The sequence below is a fragment of the Myiozetetes cayanensis genome, unplaced genomic scaffold, assembly GCF_022539395.1.
Source record: "Myiozetetes cayanensis isolate MyiCay16 unplaced genomic scaffold, myiCay2020 scf9, whole genome shotgun sequence".
Lineage (NCBI taxonomy): Eukaryota > Metazoa > Chordata > Aves > Passeriformes > Tyrannidae > Myiozetetes > Myiozetetes cayanensis.
The window spans coordinates 6,699,876-6,719,530 of NW_026088185.1; the positions used below are offsets into that span (position 1 = coordinate 6,699,876).

Genomic DNA, 19,655 nt, shown 5'->3' on the forward strand with positions numbered 1-19,655 from the left:
GAAGGCTATTTTATGAGAAAAGGAATAAATGTTCTGCAGGCACATTCATGTAAAACATTCTTAAAACTCCCAAAACTGTGTCTGGGTGTGTGCAAGTCTCAAAGTCAAGGATCTAGGGCACAAATGAAAGCACAGAGTGACCTGCAGAGAAACAGATCAGCTGAAGCTTTCAGAATAAACTTTATATCCTATATGGAATATCACGGAACCAGCAAAAATCACTTTAATTGCTATTTATGCATCTACAGCAATTCTTCCACCACTTCTTTCCGAATGGCCTGTTACCCACAGACCCAGCAATCCGGAGGGCTGACTCTTGGAAATGAAATTTGCTGAACCATGCTTGGCTTGGCCAATGTGAAGTACTATTTTTCAGAAATAATCCCAGAGAAGGGAGTTTTTAGATGACTGAGGACACTGAACGTGACAGGTGGAACGGGGCACACTGGGTTGCATTGCTATTTCCACGTATCCTGAGTTAATGTGCAGGAGAAACATTTCAGAGGAAGAATTAAGTGGCCAGCAAGGCAGAAAGGGCCCAGCAGGAGCAACCCAGCACACGTTCTGCGAGGTAGCAGCGCTGCTGCCCTACACCTTGCACGGGGGCTATTTTCTTAATCCCTGTTATTCTTACTGAAGATTTCGCAAAGAGCATTTCCCTTTCCCCGTGATTACCTGGTCTAGTAGGGATTCTCGTTCATCAATGAGCCTTTTCAGCCTGTCTGAAAGACAAGAGTGAAGGTTCAGTGGCGTGACCGCACAGCATGTTCTGGAGCACGTCTGGGACATGTGATGAACCGTTAAGGTTAGTGAAACTACTGGTGGAGGGAGTAATGCACGTACCACAGGAAATGAGGCCACAGACAGGGCTGGGAAGGGGCTGCAGCCAGGGGAGGTTATGTCATTCTCACAGAACATGCTTGTCACGGCAGTAGCTGCATGCAAAGAGGCTAATCTTCTACGTTAGGTTAGCATGCAAGAACTCTAGGGTCAAACACAACTGCAACACAAAATCTCACAAATCTTTACAGTTTAGCACAATGAAAATACTGTAAAAAACCTATAATCATTGCTAAGCACGTTCTCATCACTTTAAATCTTCCCTTCTTTTACATGGCAATGACTTTTGTCTCCAGTATTATGACCAGAAAAACATTTGCCCATCAAACTATTTGTGTTTTGAATGCAGCAGTCTGGTAAAACCTTCTTTCCTCTTCACAGTCAGTTCCCCATGTCAGACATCAAGAGGCCATGGGCAATCTGGGCCAGCTGTTGTGCTGCACTTGCACTTGGAAGTGTCACAGATCAGCACATGGATATGTGTGGCTTTCATTAATGAAGAGCACTCTACAGACTGAGACAACTGGAAAAAAGAACTACAAATTAAGTAACTGAATTGCTTGGGTTGTTTCCTTCCCCAATAAGGGGTGCAAAACATGAAAGCATTTTATCAGGTACTCACACATTCTCTTATCACTAAAATTATCTCATCAATTAACAACCCCTGCTGTTCAGGTGCACCTCAAGCAGAAGTCCACTGGAATGTAGCACTCAAAGGCACTTCTTAGAAGAGGCTCTGTTGACCTCAGCCAGGTCTTACTCAGTCCCCAAGTCTGACGTGGGTGTTTACTGCAAGTTTATTTAGCTTGCCTCCCTTGCCAGCAGGCAGCCACCTGGGCAGAACCCAAGGTGTTCAGAGCTCAGCTCCAGAGATAAGGTCTGGCCTGCTAATTAATTAAATTGTGAAAATCCAAAGGTCACTCAAGAAAAAGGTCTTTTTGTAAACTTAAGGAAAGCAATTGACAAATTACAGATAAGAGCCTGGAGGGCTTTTACCGGGTAAATTCTGTTGACTGAGTGTTTTTGAAGAGCTTTAAAAATGCCAGTCCTCCTTTGCCCTTAAATCCTGAACAGATCAAACTCTTATGGTTCTTGTGGTTCTCCCTTTTTTTCTTGTTAGTACACGCAGTTAAAGGGAATAAAGAGTCAGCATTGAATCAAATCGTGGGGAAAACTGGTTTTCAAATGAAAGTCCCTCTATGCAGCAGACATATACAGTCCATTAGCTAGCAATAATGTGGCATGTCATTTCCCTCCTGGCTATACAAATTCCCCATAACCAGCAGTCATACCAGAGCATGGAATAAAACCTTTACCTTGGCTTCTGATGCAATACCCCACTACAGATCTGAATGTGACATCCCAGTGCAGCTATTCTATGCCATCATTTTAACCCTTCTCAAGTCCTATCTTTTTTTTTTTTTTTAACCCAACATTGTTACACCTGTTTCAATGGAAAAACTAAACAAACAAAACAAACAAACCCCCCACATTTTTGTAAACTATCAAGAGTAACCAAAATTTACAGGTATAAACCCCTTCAAAATAATAATTTCACAGATCTATATGGGAAGGAAACTTAACACAGAAAATCTGTAAAAATATGAAAGATAAAGAAAAATAAAAGACAGTGAAGAAAGCAAGGAGAGGAAACAGTAAAAGACAGGTTGAACATACTCTGAGAGAGTTTTGGGAGTCACAGGTTGGCAAAGATTGAGAAATGGAGTTCTAAGGACTGGAAGGAGAACAAGGACTGAGGCAGCAGGAAACCTCTGGGCCACTACAAAATTAGCCCAGACTTACTGACTCTATAGGAGCCAAATAATCCACCTTGATCCTGAAAATAATTTAGTTATAACATTCATTAACGCAACCGCTGCTGTGGGGTGAAACACACCTGCCTGAGTAAAGGACACCTCCTCCAGCTTCCAGGAAAGAATCATATCAGCTTCCCCTAAGCCCTTTCCCTGCAAAATGAATGTTAGCACTTGGGGATGAACCTTCAAATCTCACCATCAGTCCTCTTTTCCCTCATTATGGATATCTGTGCTCCCCTCTGGGACATGCTGGCAGCAGGATTTACAGGACCAGGGAGAAAATTAGTTTGGAAAATTCCTTTTCTGCCCGTAGAGATGAAGGTCTTTGAGATTTCACTTATCATTTAAACCCCCACACTAACACAGAAAACTTACTTCAGCTTTGCTATCTCTGCAGTCACCTTAATTTTGCATTTAGGAGACATTTTTCCAACAAATCAAGGATCTGAGGACTCTGAGAACAGGTGAGCAGGAAAGAACAATCTACTGAATTAGGCCACTGAAGCAGCTAATTGAAATTCTTATCTGTAACAGTCGTTATCCTTATTTCACATACAAAGATACTACAATGAATAATTAGAGTGTGACATTAACCTCACTTCACTTTGGAAAACATGATTCCCAGGATACTCATTGCACCAGTTCATGGCTTTCCCACACAAAAGAGTTTAACAGAGGACCAAAGGAGGAACGGGGCCTGTGAGGGAGCAGGACACAGGGGGCTGACCACTGTCTTCTGTCATTCTTTGTAAATGAATTGACTGTTCTCATTGCCTTGGCACTGCAGGTAACCTCACTGCTATCTCGGGTGCTGCTTCAGTAGCACCATTGACCAAACATCCCCAAATCAGCCACAGGTCCTCCATGGTTCTTCCCGCTTGGAGGGATGGAATGGAACTTCCCATGGGATGGGAAGGAGCTGTTTTTATCTGCATGAGTTACATGATGTGTGGCCCAGCAAGCAATTAATCGTTATGCAAATGAAAGGATAAATTCTACCTGGAGGATGGAAAGACATCCCATGAAACCACAGCAGCAGCCCCGAGCAGCTGCTCAGAACGGCCTGCAAGAATCTGACTGTGGGATCATTAGCAGCTTAGACAACACTCCTTTCTCCAGATCTGTCCATTTATTTGGAGCGGGAGAAAACAACATAAGATATCAAGAAATGCCTTCCTGTCTTTCTCAGAAGAGAGACACCGTTGGGGACAGCACAGGATTTGGAAAACACCAGCTTGCAATACTGACTTTGAAGGGAACAGGAGGTCTGTTCTTTTCTGTAGTAAAGGAAATCTTGACAAAGACCTTTTCATTGTTTTTGTTTCCTTTTTCATCAGGTATGTTTCTTCAGCGGTGGATTTTGAAAGCATTTCAGGCTAGCTCTGAATTTGCAGTTATGCACAAACCTGGGCTACAGGCTACACGTGGCACTGGGCTTTGAACAGAAAACCCAGCAAGCATTTGGGGCTATTCTGAAAGACAGAAGTCTCATCCTCAGGTCACGTTCTCATATCTGAAAGTCAAAACCACCAAAGAAAGTGACAAACCAGCTGTTTCCTTCTATCTGTTACCTGTTGCAGGGGAAATGCCAAAAACTCTTTTCAATTGTGTAACTTCACAAGAGATGGATTTTCTGGGTAATTCCCCCTGAAACACTGTCTCGTCTCCTTCTCTACTGGCACACATTTCACTCAGTGCTGGCTGGCATACAATGATGAAATTATTAAGCTTTGAATATATTATCTAGTAGTTGCCTTTATCATCAAGGTAATTTACCTGGGAGTCCTCCTCCTCTCCCTCGATGTGCAAATACTCAAGCAAAACCAAAGAGGTAAAAGAATACCGTGACCTTCTCTTCCACGGTACTTGCCCAATTCCAGATGTCAGGGACCAGGTGCCAGCAGAAGTAACAAGCAGCTAATGCTCCAGCATGGATTTCTGGCACCTCAGCCACTCCACACTGCCTGTCCATGTTCTTGCTCCTGCCCTGTTTACACTGAGAGTGGGATAAAAGTTGGTATGTGGACAGGCAAGACTGGAGTTGTTTCTCCTTCTGTGACCTGGCTTTAAAAAGGAATTACCTTACAGATGCTTTGTTTTATGAAGTTGAAAAACTAGTTAAAAATCAGCTCATCGGTGATTCCCTCAACCACCCAGATGCACTCCGGTTAGAAATGAATTCGTATCAAAAATCCAAGAAATACTGGCATGGGGCTAATTTAACTCGGATAGATCCATCCACATGTACAGGTGAAGCCTGGGAAGCACATTTAATGACGTATTTATGGGTATTTAACATTTAAAACATGCCTTCAACATTAAACCACATACTACTGTTGAGAGTACAGCTGAGCCAAATCTTTTAAATAAACACTGCTACATGTTAATAAGAAATGCTCTTAAGATCTTTGCCCTTTTGGATTACCATTTAGTGTAAACCTTTAGGAACAACTGCTGATACTTACAGAAACCAGGGTGGGTCTGCTGTAAGGTGGAGAGAAGCCATGTGAAAGGAGTTACAGGGTTACAGACCTGTTAGAGGTTTACAGTTAAGGGTGCCATCACATATTCAAGATCCTCAAACCCTGAGGTTGCCCAATCCTAGGAAGATCACTCTTCCAGCTACGCAGCACAACACAATAAACTGAACAAAGCTGCAGAAAAACATGTTTGAGATTATACAGATTTAAATAACTGTTTATGCAGGTTTAGAAACAGTGCTCTGGAGAGGTAATTTAAAGTATAAAATACGTTTATTTAAATTATATACAGCAGCACATTTTGATACACATCTTGAAATTTTGCAGTCTGTCTGTACTCTATCAGCTTTGTAACATAATACAAACACAGCCTTCCATAGCCCCCACCCCCCTCAATTTGCATTTTCTTGTGACGCTCATTGCTTAAAACAACTTTAAATGAATATTTATGTATGTAAAACATGCTCTTCCTCCCAGGCACTAGCAAAGATGCAAGAGGAAATACAGCAGTGGAGTTCAAGTGTCTAATTTATGCCAGGAATTCAAAGCAATCCAGCTTTTCCAAAAAGCACAGGGGCTAGTACACAGAACAACAGTGATCTTTGGTCTGATACCCAGTAAGAGTTAAGATATGCAAAGTTATCTTCGTTCCAGAAGGAAGGAGGTAAGATTGTTTCAGAGATAAAAACATTCTTTCAGAATCATAGTTAGCAAAAAAATATAATGCAGTAAGGAAATGCAATTTTGAACAAAAATGTTCTTGGAAAAATAGGTATTTTATACATTCATGTCTAGACAGTACTTAAGAGCAGACCCAAGCACACATTACAGTGTGTATTGACACTTTCTCTGGAAAAAATAAAAACCCCATGTGAGACATGGTGTGAAAGGCCTATTGTGGTGCAAAGTGCCTAGGTGAAGTAAACATGTATATATTTTTTCCTTTCAGCAAACTAAGACCTGTTATGTTGCACTTTCTTCAGACTGTATATTGTTCTTCAAAAGTGCTCAGACTAAGCAGATTCGCAGTGATCCTACTATATTTTGGAATGTGACCATAATAGAAATACACGAGAAGTGGAATGAAAATATTTTTTTTCTTTTTCATATTTAAAAGATAAGATTGCTTCATAGATTTTAATCATCTTGAAAGAAGTTTCGACATCAGTGTGGCTGATCTGCTGAGTTCCTTCATGAAGTGTTAATGTACTTACTGTAGCTCTAAGCAGAAGTAAGCATGTGCATAAGTTCACAAAGGTCCAGTGCACATAAGTGCATTCAGGACGTCTGTCATCTAGGCTAGAATAAAAAAATGCCTACAGAAATTCCTCAGTAGCAGTTATCCACACCAGAGGTATGATAGTCTGCATGGTCAATTTGTGAAACTCATTAACCTGGTGATTAACCTGAGACACAGCAAAACAAAACCCACTCAAAGCTTCTTGTGGCCAGGTATGTCAGCGAATAACGTAATATTTGCATCACTACCACGTACATACATTGCATTATGATGAGTTACCTACAAAGGAAAAGTTGTAAGAGCATTCCTAGGGTCTGGTGTCCTGTGCAAAGTGCATGTTTCTGTCCTGGGACTGGTCACATGGCATGTAACTTGTGCAGGCTTGAGATCCTGAACTCAGGATATTGTACAGTCATCTCTGGATCTACCTCTACCCTTTCTACCACCCTGCAGATCCTCCTTGCTTTCAGCCCTGTTAATGATAGCACTTTCCAAAACCTGTTCCAGAACATTTTCATCCTGTATTTTTTCCAGTAAATCAGAATCTGCTGCTTTGATTTCATCTTCCATCACATCAGCCTTCTCATCAGCATTCCCTTGCAAGCACCCTGTTTCTTCAGGTTCATCTTGTTTATGCTGCAAGCTGTCGCCTTTGGTCAAGGCATCTTTGGTTTCCATTTCATCTCTTCCCTCTCCAGCTTTGTCTTTGTGGGCAGTTTTTCCAACATTACCATTTGCTCCATCACCCTCTTCTTTCTGTGTTTCAGTTTTCTCTCCATCACATTTTTCATCAGATTCTAGTATTTGATTTGACTCTTCATCAAAATCAAATGCATTGCCATCATCCTCCAGGCCTTCTTCTGCTTGACCCTCCAATTTAACTTGTTCACTAACTTTGTCATCCTGCTCAGTCTTCTGTGCCAGGGAATTATTTGCACCTTCCTCAGAAGCAAGTTCCTCACCATGGTGGTCTGCAAGCTCTAATTCTTGCTCATTTTCTTCCAGTGTTTCTTTATCAGCTTTGTTTTCAGTAGTTACACTAACACCTACACTTGACTCCTCTTTAGATTCACCTTCCTCTTGTTTGACCACCTTCTGCACTTCACCTTCTAAGGGTATATTTTTCTCTCCTGTACTACCTGCTGTTCCTTCACTACACTGAACTGTTTGAACTTCTACCTTTGGCTTTAAATCTTCTACCCATTCTGTCCTACTTTCCTTTCCTTTTCCAGATTCATCCCCTGTTTCCAATTCCGACTCCTTAATTTTATCATCTGAAAGACTTGGGTCTAAACTGGTTTCCTGAGCCATCACCTCTTTCACAACATCAGTGCCTGGCTGTGCCTGCACACTTCCTTCTACCTCAGGAACACAGCCCTCTGCCTCCACAGATACCTTATCTTGCTCCCCTGTTTCTGCAGAACCTGAACACTTCTCCAGCTCTTCCATTAGTTCTTCCTTCTGTCTGTCCTTCTCAGCTGTAGCATTTTCAAATTCTGTTTTATCTTGTGTACTGTGTTCCTCTGATGAGGCTGAAGGGCTGTCCCCTGATGACACTGGCTGGGTGAATGCCTGATATCCTCCACATTCCTTTTGAAGGGACTCTGCTGAGACACCCCTTTCACAGGACTCCATCCCCTCCACACCCACAGGCTCAGTTTCCCTTGTCTGACCCTGAACTGCGTTCCCAACCTCATTTTCTTCTTCAGCTCTATCCCCTCCTATTTCATCAGTTCTTCCGTCAGTGCAGTCTTTGCTTTCAACAAGCTTTTCCTCCAAGACATCTGTAACCTTGTTTTCAGCACTTTCTTCTGAGTGCTGGAGTTCCTGTGGAGGGGGACTCTCCACATTTCCCTCTTCCCTAAGCAAGCCTCCCACAGCACCCTCTGGTAGTCCCGCCTGGTTAGAAACCAGCTCACTGTTCTCACTTGTACTGTTGGCTTCTTGGTCCATTTCATTATCACTTAGGTCATGGCTAGTTTTAAGATCCTCTTGTTCTTCCTGCTTGGGTGCAGCTTCTCCCAGTTCCTGCTCTGTACCCAAGTCACAAAGCATTTCCTGAGAAGTCTCAGAAACCTGATGGCCTTGCAGAGAGCCCACCTCCGAATTCTCATTTGTCCCTCCACTCGAATCATGGTGTTCAGCCTCCATACTGTCAGGCTGCTGGGCCACTGTGCCCGTGGACTCTGTCACCTTTCTCAGATCATCTGTGTCACTACCATTGTTGGAAGAAGTGCTCCCTGACACAGGTTCTGTAAGGCTTTGAGCTTGCTCTGCAAACCCACTATCTCGGAGCATCACTGTTGACAGGGCGTCACATTCTTCAACCATTTTTTCTGCCTTTGCATTTTCAGCAGCATGCAATGTCTGTACTTCCTGCTCCTCAAACTCCTCTTTGTGTTCCTCATGCTCAGTATTCTGCATGATTTCTCTTTTCCCCACATCCTCCAAAATCTCATTTTTCATCTCCACTTCATTGGCTTTGCCTAAAAGACCATTGAGAAAGTTGAAGGGACCACACCACAGCACTTACCTCCCCATTTAAAACCCGAAAGAGAGAATGAATCAAAGAACAGGTTAATAAGATATCAGCTTTTGCCAATTACGTGAGGCAAAGCAGCGATTGAATTAGTAAGGGTCTGGAGTTTTTGATCAGTGAAACTCACCACCACCCTCTCAAAGCAAGAAGTCTCTGGTGCTGGCTTGTGTTTTTGGAAAGGAGATTTATGCCCTTGGCTGTGTGAGTTACAGCTTTCGTTGAGGAGAATAACTGTTTGAAGCAGTGCAATTTAACAGCAACACTTGCAGATGTACCTTTAAAGATTGTTTTTCCTCAGCAACATTCTCTACAACTTCAGCCCTGACATCCCTCTATGCATGCAGGGGTCTGATGCCATTACAATGAAGTCACGAAGGATTATTCAGTAATATTTTACTTTTAATACTACAAACAGGCATCATCATCAGTGTGCACAACAAGCACTGAATGTAAAATCTGATTGGCAAGCACATGGTTTGGCTGTTCAGCACTCCCAACACAGAGCAGAGCTCAGGTACTCTGTGCCCCTTAGAGCCACCCAAAGGGATGGGGACTTTGGTTTTTTGAAAGGTGTGTTTTTTGTTGTTTTTGTTTTGTTTTGTTTTTTGGGTTTTTTTTGGGTTTTTGTTTGTTTGTTTTGGGGGGTTTTGTTTGGTTGGTTGGGGTTTTGTTTGTTTGTTTGTTTTGTAACAATTTTTCTTCAAACTTATATTTAGAAGCAACAGGTATTAAAACAATAGGGTTTGTGGCTAGTTAGCTTTTAGGTCTATGTTGTACCTATTTCCAAAAGAAAATAACAGAATTAGGAGATATAGAAAACATACTGCATTTAAAAATACACCCTTACCTCGGTTTTTGGTGTTCCATATTGTTTCCACACAGAAACTGAGTGAGGCAAAAGCAGCCAAAAGCTCAAAGCAAGAGAACTTGCACTTGGAACAGTTGGCTGCCTGCTGCTATTTATGCATGTTCATTTAGAACAAAAAAACCCCCAACAAACCAAAAATATTACTTCCATTCCTTACACTAGTACAATAGTTCTCTGAGTGGCCATTCATCACAACTGTGTAAGAAGATTTTTGCCAACCAGATTTCTCCTTCCTAACGCTACCTGTATCAATTATATTCTTTCAATTGAAGTGTTAATGTAATGAGCAAAAACGTTGAAGTGTTAAATTAACTGCTCAATAGTGCAGGATTACCAGGGACAAAGAATTCATCCTTATTATGGTGTAACAGTGCCCAGCACTGTTTTCCAAGCAGACACTTCCAGTTCATAGGGATATAAATGAACCAACATACAAGTTCTTTATAGAAAACTAAAATGCCTTTTTTTTTCCTTATCGGGATTATCCTGGGACAACTTTCAAATTCAGTGTTTAAATAGTAATGTGAGAGACTGCTACTTATCTGTAATGTACTGTTTGTATTCCCGTCCTTTGCCACCTTGGAAGGGAAATGAAGTTTGACCTTGCAGGAAACTGCACAACGTACTGGTAGTGATAATCAATATTAAGCAGAAAAATGCATAGGAAGTGATTTGACAAGTAGCATGCTGCGTGATGTGTTAATTGTCCCACTAACAAATGCCCAAATCCAAGCAAAGATGGATGGATGAATGAATGACAGACAGGCAGAAAGATCTGAAAGGACATCCAGCACTTACCTAGCATCCCCTCCCCTCCTGTCTTTAATGCCTGAGTTGTGCCTGGAACAGTTCTGGAAGAATCCAAGTGTCCTTCGTTATCAAGAATGTCTGATGTCTCCCCATTGGTGGCTACATCAGAGTCGGGGATTATTCCATGTTTCTGTAGGGAAGTGAAAGCAATGCTTTACAGTCTGCTGCTTGGAAAGTGAGGGATTGCTAAGTGTTCTTGTCCATGATACTCTGAATAAACAATTGCTTCAATCATTCCATTAAACACGGCTGGAAGTCAGGAAAGAGAACAGATATTGCAGTTCTCAGTTTAGCCATTCTGATAGGAAGCATGTGATTCCAGCTCTTTTTTTTTTTTTTTTTTTTTTTAATTTAAACAAAAATCTGCAGCATAAAATGTTCCTCAGAGAAGCATCTCCTACAAAAGCAACTCCTTATTACTCTCATCTACATTAAGAAGTCACAATCAATAGAAGGGGGAAGGACTTTATATATAAAATTCCTGAAATGGCAACTTAGAGGCAACATGAAAATCAAGTTATTGCTACTGAGCTAGATTTAAATTTTCTGCCAGAATGTACAGGAGAAAAGGGTCAGCAGTTGATTATAAATTTCTTTTATTCCTCTTGCATACCTTCAGTTGCTCCTTCAGCACAAGCACTTCATCTCTAAGGTCATCCCGCTCACTCCTTATGGAATCAAAGAAATCTTTCTGCCTCTCTAGCGCCTGAGTTCCCGACAGAGACAGAGGGCGAGGAGGTGTGAATAAAGGAAGGTAGACAAGTAAAGGCCATGAAAAGCAAGTGCAAACAAGAATGAGTAGATTTAAGATATTTAGAAACTGGTGGAAGGGACATGGATGAAAAACGTCAAGTTTACAGATTCCAGGACCGAATTCACATACAGATACATAAACTTCAAATCCAAGAAATGCACAGCTTATTCAAGAACCAGACATTCAGAGCCCAATCCTTTCATTAGGGATCCTTTCAAATGAGGGTCCACGTGTTATTCTTATCTGCTAGACAGGTTAATCCATATCCATATTACTTCAACATACACACTGAACATATGTTAATAGAAGGGCATGGAAGCAGGCCCCCTGGATTTCAGGAGTCCTTTTATCCCATGGGTTACCATCATGGGTGCAGTACATTTCAATTAATTTGAAAGCTGCCACTAAGTCCTCCTTAGTCTGGGATGCACCATGTGCAAATGTATATTTTGCCACTTAACACCCCCCAACATTTCTATGTAAGTACAAATAGAAGCATAAAAACATTGGACAATTTTCAGTTTGAAGCTGATACGAATTATTGGACATCACAAGCACAGGCAAGCTGCCAGATTTCTTCCTCCTATATTCAGAAAGCCCTTTACAGTGCTCAGTTGGAAAAGAAAGCCAGGCTGTTCTTTAAGAGTGGGTTTCCACGTCCTTTGACAAGGGGTGGTGGGAAGGGATAAGAAGCATTGGAGACTTTCATCCCAATAGCCTATAAATAGCTCTATTACCTCTTTATCCCACTCCAGTTTCTGCTCAGTCTGCAGACTGAATCTGAATAAGCGAAAATGCAATGCTGATGGAATTGCATTATAAATAGCACTTCCTTTCTCGATATGGCAAATGCAAATGGTGCAGCACAGCAAATAAACTACCCCTGGTCTGCAATCAGACCAGCTGCAAGATTTTTCTTGGATTTTATGACACTGGCCAAAGACAAAACTTGCTATTTGCTAGTCACACCAAGCAAAGGCACTAAGGAGGGTTTTACAGAAGCAGGATCAGGTGGAGAATGACAGTGCCACTCTGAACACATTTCAGGAGTTGACAAGTCCTACCCCTATTTTTTTGTCTTTCCACTCTATTGTCTCCTGAAGGTCGGAAATTTCCCTGACATAGCTCTGCTGTTTCTGTTGCAGCTGTTGGATTTCCTGAGGGATGGGAGCAAAGCAAGAAGACAGAAAACAGGTAACAGGTTAACAAAGAAGGTCAAGATTGCAGTCATGCCAAAGAAAGAAAAAAGTGAGGTGATAAAGTAAAAAGAGTATCTACATGCACAGTTTCTGACACCTCAGCTGAACCTGTGTTCCTTATTAGCCACAAGATGACTTAAAACAAGTTATACAGTTCTGTTACCTTCCTCTACATCTCCACAAACAGCTGTCCAAAATATAATACTTGGGAAGAATAAGATAACATTTAGGAAAGTACTATTTCCATGAGTCAGCTCTGAACCTGTTTGACCTGAAACACTAATATGTCTTCAGGTGAGAAACTTGAGTAGGCAGTAAAATTCTCCATGCCTCACCTTCTCTGCTCCTAATGCTTACTGGGAATGTACCAAACAAAGAAGCCATTAAAAAAAAAAAAAAAGTTACTTACTGCAAGCATTTCTTCCCTTTGCTTCAAAGCCTCTTTGATTTCCATGAACTGAAACTGCAATATGCTATGAGCATGCTTCTCCCTCTCAAATTCCTACAAATAATGAAATATGCATGAAATTATTATTAATCAAAAATAGTTTCCCATAGAAAAGGGGGAAATAAGCCCAAACACAAAGGAAATGCTTACTGCAATGTAATTCTTGAATATCCCTCTAATCACAATCCCACAAGAGTACAATTTTTATCTTATTTGTCCTTTTTCCAAGACCAAATATAGAAGTGAAATCATCATTTAGCCCATTTCATAAATTGAGCAGCAGGATGGCAGTGAAGACTTTTTGCACTCCAGTCCTACAGACTTCACAGATGAAGGGATGGGAATTTAACCCACTCTTTCCACATGGCCACATACTAAAAGTTAGTTGGTCTTTAAAATAAAAAACCACACTGTATCTTCCAGGAACTGTGTTTTGAAATGCACTGCAGTCAAATGCCATAAGCTAAAAACAGCCAGTTCTGAAAAACTAACCCAAGCCCCAGTTTTATCATTTAACACCAAATCACTAGCTGTCAGATGCTGAATTCATGTACAACTTAATTCAAACACTTAACCATGGAGCTGCCTAAACTATCTGAACTGCACAACTCTCCCATGGGCTGTCTGGAGACACCTTTGTGCATACCAGTGCTCCAGAAGTCCCTACAGAAAAGCCCCCTGAACTTACTTTAAAGGTGAAATATAAAATAGAGATGTGATAATACCAATATAGCTTTTACCATGAAAAACATTTCTTCCCTTTTTCAGAGATTGCTTTATAAGACAGAAACTTATGGCAAATTCCCATTTGTATGACGCAAGTACATAATATGCTGCTATTTCACTTACCTCAAAAGTAATTAAAATAATACCTTATTCAAAAAGAATAGCAATTTGGTTGCCTCCTCACAAAGGTCCCTGCCCACCTCCAAATCTTCCCCTGTTATTTACCATGCCATACATATACATACTTTACTTTTTTCTTCATATTGCCTCCTGGATTCTGCCAGCTGTTCTTCTAACTCTAGCAGTGCATCCTTCAGGGTGTCGACTTGGTACATGAAATTGGTTTTTTCATTGTCTAGCTGAGCATTTGACACCATAGCCTTCTTGTATTTCTCTTCAACTTCAGCTAGAGAGTCCTGAAAAGAATAACCAACCCCAGTCAGAGCCAGAAATAAAGGATACTTCGCCAAGCAAGACCTCCCACGAGAAAAATAAAGTACCAAAAGGCAAGCCTGCCAAGTCTGCCTACGGAAACCAGCACTAATCATGTACTGGAGGCTTCCCAACTGTCCCAAGGTGAGGATAACCTCCTGTGTTCCCACTGCACTTGTGACTACAAGCAAGGAACCTTACCTCAGGACAGATAAAATCCCTCCTGGTCTCTGCTGCTTCAGCTTCTGCCTTCCCAGTTTTCTTCCTGCTCCCTCCCCCCCCTGCCCCTCCACATTGGCAGCTCAAAGCAGCTGCTGAAGATGACAAGTTGGGATTTTTTTTTTTTTTAAAGGTAAACTGGCCTTGATTTAAGATCCCTTTACAAGATCTGAGGCCTTAAACTAAGGCAAATTATCAGCCACTTCACACTAATTTAAAAGATCCTTGCAGTGTGGGAACCCCTAAATATACTGACTCAGGCATTAGAATTCACAGTGAAAGTTGCAGCTTTTGTGACCTGATGTATCATTTTCCATTAGGTTTCCCATATCACATCCCTTCTTTACAAGTTTATTCTGTAAGATACAGTTCTCAGTATTTTGAAAACCCCTCCTTTGCAGCTTGACCTGAATATAAGGTACTGAGATATTTATAATAACAAATTATGGCAAAATAAAGATTAGCATAACTTTCCATGTTGCACAGACAAACTTTGCACTATTTGATTTTAATACTGAAATAAAAGAGTTACATAAACAAAACAGTGTAAATGTGCAAACAAGGAGGACACACAAGTCAACATTTTAGTTTACAGATCAAACAATTTCTCTTGGAACTTGTATAATTTTAATAATTTCAACTGAAGTACGGGTGAGTTTCATACACTTCCTTTTTCAGCCAGTAAGTGGAACTGAAGATGACAGTGGCAAAGTCTGAATCATTTTAGTTTACCTCTCTATTGACAAATGAGATGATTTGACTCTCAGGACATGAATTTGTACAGTTTCAAACACTTAACTATGTTTTGGTGCACTTTCCACCCTGAGATGAGAAATACCAGGCACAGGAAAGCCATCAGGATTTGAAAACTGTGGTAGGACCAAACCACAGAAATGAGCTGGAAAGGAAGTATATGCAAGGAAGAAGTTAAGGAAGTTGCTGTTGCACTCCTTTGGCATGCTACATTTTGGTTTCTTAGCATCAAGCAGTGCAGCTTAGGTGCAAATCACACCAAAAGACAGTCTAAGGAACAGGAATTGAAAAATTACCTACATTTGTAAGGCCATGGGATTATTTTGCTTGTGCCAGCTACTCAGTGATCAGGGAAAAAAAGATTTTACAAAAAAAGGGTCAAACTACTCCTCTTTCATTGCCAACTCACTTAAGATGGCAGCATCTTCACTTGTCACAGCACTGAGCCAATGATGCAATCAGCAATTAATGCTGACAAATGTTGCATTATATGCCTGGATATCTATTTGCAAGACTGCCCTTTTTCAAAAAACCACAGCTCACATTGCTGCTCATTTGTGAGGTGGGTGATACACAGACGTGTTAGTTGTTGCACCAAAATCTGTTTATGGCTTCATGGAAGTGGTAAGAGCTTCAGCACTCATCATTCATGTAACAAGCTCTGTTACATGAGGTTTTGTTAGAAGGATTATTTAAGGGCGTCTTCGAAAAATGAAACCAAAATGACAGTCACCACCTCACGTGACCTTAAAACAATAAAACAGACAAGCTTTTAGACTCTGATTTTTAATAGTACTGTAGGGCATGAGTTCTAGTACATCTTCCAGATATTGGGAGGTTTCCTGGATTAGGAAACTATTAAAAAAAAAACCTCTAAGAATTGTAATTTGCTAGTAAAATGATTACCTCCTCAAACCAGCAAAGACAACATGCAATGGCAATCAGCAGGCTTTCAGTTAACATTTGGAAGCATTTCTCACCACAATCAATCCAGGTCAGAACAGATACTTTTCCACATAATTAGACACCTTCCACACAGTTTCCAGCCTCTCCAGAAGAACAGCATGCAAGGTCAGCTCTAGGGCTCACACTGGGGCTCTGAATGCTGAGCCAGGGTTAATGATCACACTCCCGGTCTGCAGCAAACCAGTACCTTCAGTTCTTTCAGTCCCTGCATGTATTTGCCTTCTACATCCTGAATCTGGTCCTTTAACTCATAGATATCCTGAGGGAAATGGTGAGAAAGGTGAATGACGCCACGGCAGCTAACAGGCAGAAGCACAGCTGGTTGGGACAAGCAAGTATTCAAAGTTCTCCTTTACATATCTCTACCACACAGGTTAAGGGGTCTGATCCTAAGCTGAAGTCTTGACAGACATCAAGATCTAATTGGTTGGAAGTTTATGATAATTCTGCTTTTCTTGACTGGAAAAAATCAAATCTTCGATGTTAAGGACAAGACGCAGACACAGGTTCAAAGGCTCCAAGCCCAGCCCTTCTCTGCTCCTCTGGGACAGAGGACCACCCTCTGTCATAGTTTCTCTTCTCTCCAATAAGTCCACTGCTGCTTGCATTATTTCCACCCTCCTATCAGTGGGCTTTACTGAGCCCATTCCCTATTTCAGGATCATGACCTGTCTCCTGCAACACACCAGCTCCCAGCAGCACAAAGCTGATTACTTCTCATTCACTGCACCCAGTTCACTCACTGCCAGAGCTGCCAGGAGGGGCAGACAAGCCAGTTTCTTCTTGGGAAGGGAGTCTGAAGGATATTTAATCCTTTATTCTGGTTTTAAGTATTTCTCACCTTGATTTCTCTAATAGATGCCTCTGTATCGGCTGAGATGGATGTGTCCCCACTGCCCCTCCGTGAAGAAGTCCCGCCCAGAGAAGCCAAGGTAGCTGCTGATAAACTTGAGACAGTTCGCGCTCCCTGCAATTCAGCCAGGTAAACATGGTTAGAACTCTTTTTGTCCCAGATATATGGTGAGTTTGTTGGTTTTTTCCTTTTTTTTTTTCCATCTTCAAAAATGTAGCAGTAGAAGGCTCCAGCCATTAAATTTTTGTCCCACAATGCATTTTAATGACAACTTCTACCTACCAAAAAGAATGAATAAAGCACTATTGTCAAAATAATTAATCAGATCCTTCTTACCTTCTCAAATTCTTTTTCTGGCCTTTCTTCAATCTGGAAAACAAAAATTGAGAAGGATTCATTAATATAATAAATAAAGGATAAGAGAAGGCAGTAATATACCAGAAAGAGAATTCTTAAAGCTGTAAAAGACCTCTCAATAGCAATTTCTACCCACTCACAAAGCAGGCAGCTCGCTCAGAACAGCAGTGTTCTGGCTGGTACCTCAGGGCACAAGGCTGGAAAATCCCCCTCCAATTTCTAGGCTGCATGTAATTAAGTGAAATATGCTTACTGATAAAAAAACTACTTGTTCTATTAAATAAGGTAGAAGAATACATTTTTCTATACTTTACATCACAATGTTTCAAACATGAAGATGGCACATAATCTATGAGTTGGCAATGCAGGAGTACAAAGGCCTAGATGGGAATGAACTCAAAGTTCCAGATGTCTTTCCCTGGACTTAAACAGCTGCATGCAACTGCTGTCCTGACAAATGCAGCTGCTCCTATTTACTTTAGAACAATTTAAAAATCTGCCTCAAACGAACCCCAAATAGCAATTTATTTAAAGAGAGAGGGGAAGTGTTTTGTTTTTTTTTTTAATTGAAAGATCAACAGATTTCCAGACCAAGGCAGCTTCTTAAATGTTGCATTTTTTATGGACCTTAACTAAAAAAGGCTCCTCTGAAGTCTGCCACCACATCCTCCCTGGTCCCAAAAAACAAGATATCAAGTTAAGACTTGAAAGCTACAGCTTAAAAACCTCTGATAAATATTCCCCACTCAGGAAAACAGCAACTGCAAATTCAAGCAAAGATCCAAGACTACAAAACTGATCCTCAAGTCAAATATCAAGAGACCAGCTCAAAGTCTAAATAAACAGCTTTTTTAGGGTTTCAGTACTGCACTGCAATTTACTAATTCAGAAGAGACCCTGCACTAAAACTAGTCTAGAAAAAACAAAACAGAATAGTATTTAGGAGTACAGAAAATTACCATGGATAAAGACAGCTTAGATGTTTAAAGGAAAGTTAAAGAACAAGACCCATGTACAACACCAGCAGGAATATTTTCCTTGGGATAGGAACCATCTTATCAACTTTTTCCTGTTCTGAAATGAAATGAAAGATACACTTTACCAAGAACTAAGTGTAAAATGGACTGAATGAAATGAAAAGCTCAGCAGAACTCAAGAACTCCTGAACCTGACAACTTCTTCTGGGAACATTTTCAGCATCAGAGCCAAGATGGTTTCCCAAAGGAATCCTAAAAAACTAAAGGCTTCCTCAGAACAAGAGACTAAGAGCCAAAGGGAATAGTGATTTTGAAATGACTGTTAAAAACAATCAGGATAGAGAGTGTTCAGGGGAAGGCAGGGGACAGTTGTGGTTTAACTGGTAATTTCCATTGATAACACACTCAAAAACTACATCTCCTTCCAATCAGTTCACAGGGGGTTTTTAAATCTAAATTACACAGAATAATATGAGGATTATTGAACTCATTATTTATTTATATTATCTGTGGTACCCTATTAAAAAAAATAATCTGAGAACTGAGAGATGCCTGTAACAAATCAGCTTCTTACACTGACAACACATCTCGTAGCATAAATGTCCTATGAATTAGCATTAAAAAAAATTTAAGTCTGAGGCTTGGAAGTAAAATAAGCCAGACTTAAAGTTCTAGATCTAAACTTTGCAAAGACACTGAATACACAAAACTTAGGAAAAACCATCAAATCTCTGAATTTAGATGCAGTAGGAGAAGGTAATTAATGAAGGCAGATATTTCAGTTCAGACCCAATAAACAAGATGGACTGAACTGTGCAAACAGCCTTTTGTTTTCATGATAGACAGCTCCAAGTGGTGGATTTGGCAGCCTTTTAGCCTGGCCAAGCACTGTGTGGTTGTTTATCAAGAGAGTTGTGGCAGTGTCAATACTGGCATGTGACAAAAGATTAGTGTGCACACACACACACACACACACAGAGAAATCTACTTCCAGGAATTTTTGTAGAGCCTTTGCAAAATCTACCTTTACAGGTTCAGGGCACAACTGAAAATATTTATTTTCTTTAAGCCATTTGCAGAATGGCCTCTATTTTCTGAAATTACATGCAATCTCAGTTTTTAGTAAAATAAAGAAGGGAGCAAATATTGATATTGTTTTAATGATGCACCACCTGAGTCAAATAAAAGTTTCCATTTACAAAGGGGAAAATGTTGAAGACAACGTGGTGAGAGATATAAACAGTGAATATTTCTACTCAAGCACTCACAACCACACCTGTGAAGCCTGCTGCACCTTTATTGTAAAACAATCTTAAATAATAACTCTAATGGGGCATAATCTGTTATAATTAAAGCTATTAGGTAACATCTGAAATT

General features: G+C 40.7%; 1 protein-coding gene across 16 annotated transcripts in view; it reads right to left on the bottom strand.

Moving 5' to 3' along the window:
- The window catches only part of LRRFIP1 (LRR binding FLII interacting protein 1), a 114,499-nt gene that overhangs the window by 7,193 nt on the left and 87,651 nt on the right, over positions 1 to 19,655 (bottom strand). For 11 of the 16 annotated variants that reach the window (XM_050340040.1, XM_050340035.1, XM_050340039.1 and 8 more), the window contains 8 exons: positions 17,281 to 17,313; positions 16,933 to 17,058; positions 13,967 to 14,137; positions 12,957 to 13,049; positions 12,413 to 12,505; positions 11,208 to 11,300; positions 10,583 to 10,724; positions 672 to 8,863 (listed from right to left, as the gene is read on the bottom strand). In XM_050340040.1, the coding sequence (XP_050195997.1) occupies positions 6,774 to 8,863; positions 10,583 to 10,724; positions 11,208 to 11,300; positions 12,413 to 12,505; positions 12,957 to 13,049; positions 13,967 to 14,137; positions 16,933 to 17,058; positions 17,281 to 17,313 (2,841 nt within the window). In that variant the 3' untranslated portion in view covers positions 672 to 6,773. Of the gene's footprint in view, positions 1 to 671; positions 8,864 to 10,582; positions 10,725 to 11,207; positions 11,301 to 12,412; positions 12,506 to 12,956; positions 13,050 to 13,966; positions 14,138 to 16,278; positions 16,893 to 16,932; positions 17,059 to 17,280; positions 17,314 to 19,655 lie in introns of those variants that run through there. The other 5 variants (XM_050340045.1, XM_050340042.1, XM_050340041.1 and 2 more) reach the window with 5 other exon arrangements.